This window comes from Setaria viridis, chromosome 7 (assembly GCF_005286985.2).
Source record: "Setaria viridis chromosome 7, Setaria_viridis_v4.0, whole genome shotgun sequence".
Taxonomy (NCBI): domain Eukaryota; kingdom Viridiplantae; phylum Streptophyta; class Magnoliopsida; order Poales; family Poaceae; genus Setaria; species Setaria viridis.
Window position 1 is genome coordinate 947587 of NC_048269.2, and position 9162 is coordinate 956748.

At 46.8% G+C, this 9162-nt stretch overlaps 1 protein-coding gene and 1 pseudogene across 1 annotated transcript; both read left to right on the forward strand.

Moving 5' to 3' along the window:
* Positions 1-537: 537 nt before the first annotated feature.
* Positions 538-3301, forward strand: LOC117865535 (UNC93-like protein 1). The gene is made up of 2 exons (XM_034749759.2): positions 538-1947; positions 2911-3301. The coding sequence occupies exons 1-2, from the start codon at positions 761-763 to the stop codon at positions 3149-3151; spliced, it is 1428 nt and encodes a 475-aa protein (XP_034605650.1). The 5' UTR covers positions 538-760; the 3' UTR covers positions 3152-3301.
* Positions 3302-4746: 1445 nt separating this feature from the next.
* Positions 4747-8954, forward strand: LOC140223311 (uncharacterized; annotated as a pseudogene).
* The last annotated feature ends 208 nt before the right edge of the window (positions 8955-9162 follow it).

Consider the following 9162-nt stretch of genomic DNA (forward strand, 5'->3'; position numbering starts at 1 on the left):
GGCAACAAATATTGTTTTTGACGAGTGTAACAACCGGCCGCAGCTAATGCACATCTCATCGATGTTAGTGCCGGCCGGTTCGGAAGTGTCGATGCGATCCGTTATTTGTCAAAATGTGATCAAATTCGGACTCGAGGCAGGGCATAGACATCAGCTCGCATTGCACGATCAACCTAGCCAGCTCATCACAATACTAATGACAAGATGTTTCCTAAAAAAATAATACTAGCTGGCTTCTGTCTTGTACGGGAAAGGAGTAGCGAATGTGATCTACAAGGACGGACAAAGATGCAGTAGCGATCATGTCCAAACCTCCCAACTGAAGAATCTGAGTGCTGTGTCTTTGAGGTAATCAGCCAGGATATCTCCTAGTTTAATTAATTCGTCCCCAGTGTGAAGCCAGATCGATGCCAATGAATCTTGATGGAACCACCGAGATGAAGATTGAAGAAAAATAATCAGGAATAGTTTTTTCTTTTAAAGAAAGATAGGTAATGCACAGTTTTTCAATGAAGTATAGTTAAACTGCAGTCGTTAAACTGCTTTGGCATCCCTCCAAATGTCACAATGTAGGTTCTTCATCCTCCCGTCACCCATATGCCGCGCAAAATTAACTAACATTGCAATCTGCAAGGCAACGATGAACCCAACAAATCAGGATCTATATATACCACCTTCGGGTCTTCGTCTCCGTCTCCGTCAGTAATCCCCCCAATCAATCAACCAATTATTGTCAGGGAGGGGATTCACATACAATACAATGGCCGTGACGGAGGTGGAGGGCCCGCCGCCGCCGCCGCCGCCGCCGCCGCCGCCGTCGGAGGTTCCGGCGAGGCGCGGCCTCCTCCGTTACAACTCGCCGCTGGCGCAGGTGTCCCTGCTGGGCCTCATCTGCTTCTGCTGCCCGGGCATGTTCAACGCGCTCTCCGGCCTGGGCGGCGGCGGCCAGGTCGACAACACCACCGCCGACAACGCCAACACGGCCCTCTACGCCTGCTTCGCCGTCTTCGGCGTCCTCGGCGGCGCCGCCCACAACCTCCTCGGCCCGCGCGTGACGCTCCTGCTCGGCGCCATCACCTACCCGCTCTACGCCGGCTCCTTCCTCTACTACAACCACCACGCCTCCCAGGCCTTCCCCGTCGCCGCCGGCGCCATCCTCGGCGCCGGCGCGGGCTTCCTCTGGGCGGCGCAGGGCGCCATCATGACCTCCTACCCTCCCCCCAACCGCCGGGGCACCTACATCTCCCTCTTCTGGTGCCTCTTCAACCTCGGCGGCGTCCTCGGCGGCCTCCTCCCATTCTCCTTCAACTACAACCACGGCGACAAGCCCGGCAGCGTCAACAACGGCACCTACATCGCGTTCATGGCGTTCATGCTCACCGGCGCCGCGCTCACCGCCCTCGTCCTGCCCCCCGCCAGGATCGTCCGCGACGACGGCACCAGGGCCACCAGGGTCACCTTCTCCTCGCCGGCCACCGAGGGCGCCGAGATCCTCAAGCTCTTCGCCAACTGGAAGATGCTGCTCGTGCTCCCCGCCGCGTGGGCAAGCAACTTCTTCTACACCTACCAGTTCAACAACGTCAACGGCAAGCTCTTCACGCTCCGCACCAAGGGACTCAACAACGTCTTCTACTGGGGCGCGCAGATGCTCGGCTCCGCCGGCATCGGATACTTCCTCGACTTCGGATTCGCCAGCCGGAGGAAGAGGGGGCTCGTCGGGGTCGTCGCCGTCACCGTGCTCGGGACGGCCATCTGGGGAGGCGGCCTGGCCAACCAGCTCAAGTTCGATCATGGCAACCTGGCCGTCCCCATCGATTTCAAGGACGGACACCGCTATGCCGGGCCGTTCCTGCTATACTTCAGCTACGGCCTGCTGGATGCCATGTTCCAGAGCCTCATCTACTGGATCATCGGCGCCCTCGCCAATGACTCCCAAATCCTCAGCAGGTAAGCAACTCAATTCTTGTTTTATTTTGTTTTGTTTTTGGTACGGTTCAATAGCATAATTAATGTTGGGAATTTGTTGTATTAATCAAAATTGCTTAGTTGCTACTAGGAAAATTCCCGTGTGGTCAGTTGGCTGACACTAGCAGCTTGAAGCTCATGTCCTCTTACTCAAGATGCTCACTTGACAATTCAGGGTTGTAGGCATAACAGAGTGCTCAACGCCTGAACTTAACTGCAAAACAGTCTCACAAAATTAGATATGTATTATTCAAAAGAAAAAGAAATGTCTTCCTAGTGTTCATGGAGCTAGACGATTACCCTGGACGTCACTGTCTGCATAGTTCCATGATCTCTGGTAGCGTAGCAGACTGAATTAGCAACGATTCAATTCAGAAGGGATAAAATACTCCCAGTTTCCTTGTTAGTCAGTACATCTGGGCTGGAGATTCCATTGACTGCTGACCGCTTCAAGCAGACACAATCCTTTGCTGCCACCTTGCCATGCTAATCGTCAAAACTTGAATTTTGTTGTGTGTCCTTTCCATATATAAAGAATATAACTGAAGACGTGGGATAATGGACTCTTCTGGTAGAGCATCACCCAAGATGCTGGTTAACAGGGAGCACTGCAACATGTTTAAGATGTATAACGCTAAAAGGCAGTCACATTGCAATATCTCGTTAGATGCCAAAGTTCATCTTAAGATGCTGAGAACAGAGTTTTCAGTTTTAGTTCTTTCCCTATTTATTATTAGATGGTAAAGTTAACCTTTAAGATAGTAACATGTCATCTCTGATGGCTAAAGACTTCCACAACCATCTTCAAAAGATTGGGGATAGAGATTCTTATCCAGCTTCCCCCTCAAAGATTCTTATCCAACCAGCCTTTGTGAAAAGGGGGCAGAGAGAAAAAGAAAAAAGAAACATTTTCCTTGCCTGAACCAGTCTTCAACTCTGATGCAGGTACGTTGGGTTCTACAAGGGGGTGCAGAGTGCGGGAGCAGCTGTGGCATGGCAAGTCGACAGGCGCAAGACGTCCCTGATATCCCAGCTGATTGTGAACTGGGGGCTCATGACCATCAGCTACCCCTTGCTTGCCCTACTGGTGTTCCTTGCTGTGAAGGACGAGGACAATTCGGTTTCCTCGGTGGAGGACGGCAAGGAGAAAGACAGCAAGCTGTCCGCACCGACCAGCTTCCACTAAAGATCAAGAATGTCGCGGGCTTTTCAGTGTTGTAGAAATCAAGGAAGTACAAAGAAAAGAGAGAAATTTAGGGTGTGGTGTTTATGTATGTGGATTACCTGATCGGGATGGTAGTGTCAATGGGCAATTACTATTTCCTTGTTGAGATTAGTTGAGCTTGAGTATTTATTCCTTGTTTGCCTTGTAGCAGATGTGATTTTTGAGCAATTTGTGGTTCATCTAATTTCAAATATTCATAACCTCAAAAGACACTTCAATGCACCATTCTGAAAACATAAACTAATTCCCACCTTCCAAAGCCCCCACAGGATTGCAGCTGTAAAAAAACATTTGCTGCTAAGAATTTCTTATTGCCAAGCCAAAGTTGTCCACTAGATTCAAAATTACAGCCACGCGCTCTACTTCTACAACCTGAGGAACATGAAGCCACATCTGTTTAGCAGCTACACAATAGAAAACAGAGGATGTACAGACTCTTTTTAAGGTTTTAAATCCCCAGCTATAGTTGTTTGAGGTAAGATACAACTATTTTTGCTCATGTACAATTTAACCGCTATAGCTCTGTTACTAGCTGTTTCAATAGTCCTACCACTAAACCCTCGTAGCCGGAGAGTTAAAACATTGCTCTTTTTTCAAAACAAAACAAAAAAGATCCATCTGCTACGCTCCTTTTGGCTAGGTTATCTCTAGTCAAAACTTTATTATGTGGAAAGAGCCGAAGGAAAGGTAGACTCTAGGATGCCTCTCTTTTTTCTATTTCTGAGGGGTATTTACTCTTCAGTTTTACATTCCTAACAAGAGTCTTGCATTCGACTCACTCCATCTTTCTTACCACTTGCTTGGTCCATGGGATTACTATGAGAAGTTTTAGAATTTACTTCAGATTTAACCAAAATCCCAAGTACTTTGATCCAAATCACCCTCATCTGATAACCATGCCGCCGGTGAGTATAAATATTGCTGCTTCACAGCCCGCACATTTTAGTGATTGTAACATTTACGTTTAAACAATGCACCTTATTTCAGTAAATCATCCACTCAATGCAGTGCAGGTTGTTCTTCATGCTATCTCCCGTGCAAATTAAACTGAAACAAAGTGCACAGCATTAGTGTATTGTTGTTGTTTTGGTGGGATATTTGGAAATAAAGGAATAGATTGGCCGCAGAAAAGAAGGAATAGATGAACCTTCAAAGATCAGGAAGCTTCAAGTGGCAAGACTGACCTTGAGGAAATTTCATATTTTGTATGTACCTCTTGAATCACATTTTATTACAAAACAAAGCAACAGACACAAGTAAAACATACACTGATGCCTGGCCGGCAGCCCACCATAGAGGAATCCCCTTTCATATTTTTTGATTTTTGGAGACAAGTGCGGCACCAGATCCCCTTTCCCGTTTCCATCGCCTGACACGTAGGGTCCACCAGTCAGCTGCACTTCTCTCCTTTCCTTCCCTCTCTTCTCTCCCACGCGCCTCCTCTCATTCCTTGAGGCCAGCGGCATGGCGTGGTGGATGGCCAGCGGCGGGGCGGACGGGGGTAGCCGGCGACGAGCGTGGAAGGTGGCCAGCAGCGTGCGCTCAGAGGGCGCCCGATGCGGAGCTCGGGGACGGCGTCGCGCGGCCAGTGGTGCGCTCGGAGGGTAGCCGGTGGATGGCGCCACCAGGTCGGCGATGCACACGGAGGACAGCCGGCGCGGACGACGTCAACATGCCAGCAGCGCACGCAGCTTGCGGAGGGTGTCCCGTGGACGGTCAGCGGCGGCGCGAGCTCATGGAAGGTCAGCAGTGGCGTGAGGCTTGGGATGACCGGCGGCGGGGAAGATCGGGTGGCCAGAAAAATCCTGTCCCCTGTAGATCCTACGGTTGTAGAGATTAGAGAAGGAAAGGGAGATGTGTGGCATGGGAAAAAAAAAAGAAAGGGATTGAGAGAGACAAAATAAAGGGAAAATAGGGATGGAAGGAAGATCCATTTATGACCTAAAGTAGGAAAAGGGAAAGAGGATCCATCTACAAGCATCTCTAGCAGATTGCTCGTATCCACCCCAAATACTAAAAATCTACCATTTAGAAGATTTTGAAAATAAGAGAGGACTCAAGCAGACTACCAATCTCTTCCCCAATACTATTTTTGTTTTGGTAATTGCTAAAAACTCAGCTCCTCCCCCCTTGATGCAAGGGAGAAGCAAGCCTCTCCACCCCTCTCCCCTATCGACACAGTTGGATTGGCACGTCACGTCAGACATGTCCGCTTTGATCCACCACCAGCGCGCGGCGGCCGCGCCCAGCACCACCACGCGCCAGCGACCCAGCGATCGTGCATCCGATCGACCCAGCCTCGCCTCGGAGCCCAGCGGCCTCGCCCCGACGATGCAGCTCTAGCTGCGCCAGGGGCCAGGCAGCCGCGCCCTGCCTTGCCTCGCGCGGGGCCGGCCAGGCAAGATCTGCCGTCGAGAGGGGCGGGGCGAGTCGGGCGAGCTCCGCCATCGGGAGGGGCATAATGGGAACGGGACCGGCCAGGAGAGCTTCGCTGTCGGGAGGCCAAGGAATCCGGCGACGGCCACGGGAGTAGTCGGGGCGGGGCTGGCAGCGGGAGATATGAGGATACACTACAAGAAATGTGTTGATCTATGATGAAACTTTTATGACACATTTATTCTCGTCGTGGATCTATGACGTTTCTGGCTGAAAACGTCATAAAGTTTCACATCCAAGCAAATTTAGTGACAAAGTTATGGGCTAAAAAGAAATCGTCACTCGTTGTTACATGGTGGTTTTGTGACGATATAAGCTCTATGAAAACGTCATAAACCTACGAGGGTCCCATGATAAATAGGGCGGTAAAATAAAATGGAAAACATACTCCTCCCGTGGGTCGAACCTGTTACCGATCAAATGGGAAGTCTTTACCGCGACTGGGTCCCACATATAAGGTAAGTTTCAGGTGAGTGTGGTAGTTGACGGCAAAAAAGCTCACGCTGCAGCCAAAAAATAGTTTACCCGCTACCGCGTTCCCATGATAGGGAAAAAAGAAAAATAGAGAGAAGGTGGCAAGGAAAGAGCACTTCGGCGGAGATATGCGCCTCCCCGCGGTGGCTCAATCCTAGGCAGCACAAATCTGGTGCTTCCAGCTGGGGCGCATCAATCTAGTCAGTAATTTTGAGTTGAATTTGCCAAAATTTCATTTCGCATTGAGGTCTTTCAATCTGATCAGTAATTTTGAGTTGAATTTGCTAAAATTTCCTAGATGGATAGATGTTGGATACACGGTTTTCAACTATATACTCCCGAGCATGAGAAAGGGGTCAATGATTTCATGGAACTTGTTAAGAGTAGATACTCTGACGATGAACAAATACTATGCCCGTGTCGTGGATGCCTGAATCAGTCTAGATGTACTGTAGATGTGGTGAACCTGTACTTACTTATGAATGGGATGACAAGCACCTACACTAGGTGAATCCATTATGGAGAAACATTCAAGGATAGAGTTCAGAAAAATGCAAATCTGCAGGATAATGGGGTTCAGAAAAATGCAATTGGGGTTGAGGAAAATTCTGCCAGGGTTGTGGATAATGCAGTTCTGCAGGAAGATGGTGATCAGGAAATGGTTCAAGAAATCGAACACATATCAGGTATGGAGGAGGACGAAGGCACTGAAGATGAACTTCATGAAATGATAGCCAACATGTGCCACGCTAAAGAGCTTGAAGGAAAAATGTTAGAATGTATAAAGGAACATATAAACCACAAGATGTCACTAGGATCTAAATATACACAATTTACATTTGTTGTGAAGTTACTTCATATCAAGTCTTTCTATCGGATCAGCAATGTCACATTCCATGCGCTTCTGAAGGTGTTATCCCTTGCTTTCCTAGGAGTATGTGTTCTGAATCTATCCATGTTTGCAAGAATAATTGTGTATTGTTTCACAAGATGCTAGCTGACCATGATGTGTGCCCAGTGTATTGTGAATCAGATTCAAGATGGAAAGATGCAGACAACAAGAAGCGCGTTCCTTAGAAGGTATTGAGGTATTTTTTGTTGGTTTCAAGGTTGAAGAGGATGTTTCTTTCATCTAAAACCGCAAAGGATGCATAATGGCACAAGTTGAAGTGAAAACCGGTGGATAAGGAGCTTAGCCATCCAATTGATGGTGTGGCATGGAAAGATTTCGATAAAAATTGGCTGGAATTTGCAAAAGATGCTAGGAACATTAGACTTGGCCTTGCAACCAATGGTTTCAATCCATTTGGTAACATGACCAACTCATATAGTATGTGGCCAATATTTGTTATGCCGTATAACATGCAACCATGTGTATGCATGGAAGAATCAAAGTTCATGATGGGATTATTGATCCCTGGGCTGAGTTCTCCATCAAAGGATTTTGATGTCTTCTTGCAACCTCTCATAGATGAGCTGTTGGACCTTTGGAAGGGTGTCGATGCATATGATGCTTGTATTCAACAATCCTTTAAACTACATGCTACGGTTATTTGGTGCATACATAATTATCCAGCACTGAGCACATTGGCGGGGCGAGTCACAAAAGGTTATTATGCCTGTGTGCGTTGTGACAAGGATCCTTGATCAAGGAGATTGAAGAACAAGATAAGTTATATTGGCCATCGTCGTTTCCTTCCAACTGACCATCCATGGAGAAGAAAGAAAGTAGAGTTTGATGGTAATACTGAAAACTGAGAGATGCTAGAGGAATTTACTACTGAGGAGCTTTAGTAGCAACTGGAGAAGGTTAAAGATGTTAAACTAGGAAAGCCTCCTCAAGTCAGAAAATGAAGCGGGAACCTAGACAGTGTTGGAGCCGAAGGGTTTGTTTGTTTGACTTGCCGTATTGGACAACTTTGAAGCTGCCACATAATCTTGATGTCATGCACATTGAGAAAAACATATGCGAAAATCTTATTGGAACATTACTTAAAATTGTTGGGAAGACAAAGGATACAATCAATGCTAGGGTTGATTTGGAAGAGATGGGCATTAGACCACATTTACGCATGCTGAATACTATAAAAAGAGAGTCATGCAAAATGCTAGAAGCTCCGTATATAATGGGTAAAAAGAAACAGAAGGTGTTCTATGATTTTATAAGTCAGGTGAAGTTCCCAGATGAATATGCTTCTAACTTATCAAGATGTATTGCCACTAATGGATGCAAACTCCAAAGACTGAAAACTTATGATTGTCGTATCCTACTCCAAAGGATTTTGCCTGCTTCCCTTCGAGGTTTAATGGATAAAGAGACATACTCAGCTGTTTTGGAATTAGGAAACTTCTTTCGACAACTATATTGCAAAACTCTAAAGTTATATGTTTTGAAGAAATTGAAAACAGATATCCCAATAATTTTGTGCAAGCTTGAGAAAAGTTTCCCCCCTGCCTTCTTTGATGTTATGGTGCACTTGGTTGTCCATTTGCCTGAGGAAGCAATCCTAAGAGGCCTAGTACAATATGGATGGATGTATCCTATCGAAAGAAGGCTATGCACATTGAGCATTCTATGAGAAACATGACTAGGCCTAAAGGATCTATTGTAGAAGCATAAGTTGGTAATGAGGCCTTGATATTTTGCTCAAGGTACTTTGCGGATGATGATATTGGCACACAATTCAATCAGGAGGGCAGGAATAGAGAGAATGCTGATTTGTTACAAGAAGGCGATTTATCTTGTTTCCAACACAGTGTTGATGTAATTCGAGCAGCGAAGACTTCGTTCCTTGATTTGGATTATGACAAACTGGTTTGGTATGTATGTGATAAACAATTGCGAAGAGGTTGAGCCATATATCGGGTACGTAATCCGTCATGCAATGATTGTACTGCAATTATTTCGGTCTAATTTTCAGATGGATGTGTTTTTGTAGGATATACATGTTGGGGATAGATCCTCAGTACCTGCAAGGAAGGAAGAAGACAGACTCCTACTAGGATTCTCTTGTACTGTAATCCTACTAGGACTCCTACCTTATAACTGACTAGTAATCCCG

Excerpts from the sequence above, each read along its gene's own strand:
- LOC117865535 (XM_034749759.2), top strand. The coding sequence starts at position 761 with ATGGCCGTGACGGAGGTGGAGGGCCCGCCGCCGCCGCCGCCGCCGCCG. Across the intron at positions 1,948-2,910 it reads GACTCCCAAATCCTCAGCAG|GTACGTTGGGTTCTACAAGG; the intron begins GTAAGCAACTCA and ends ACTCTGATGCAG.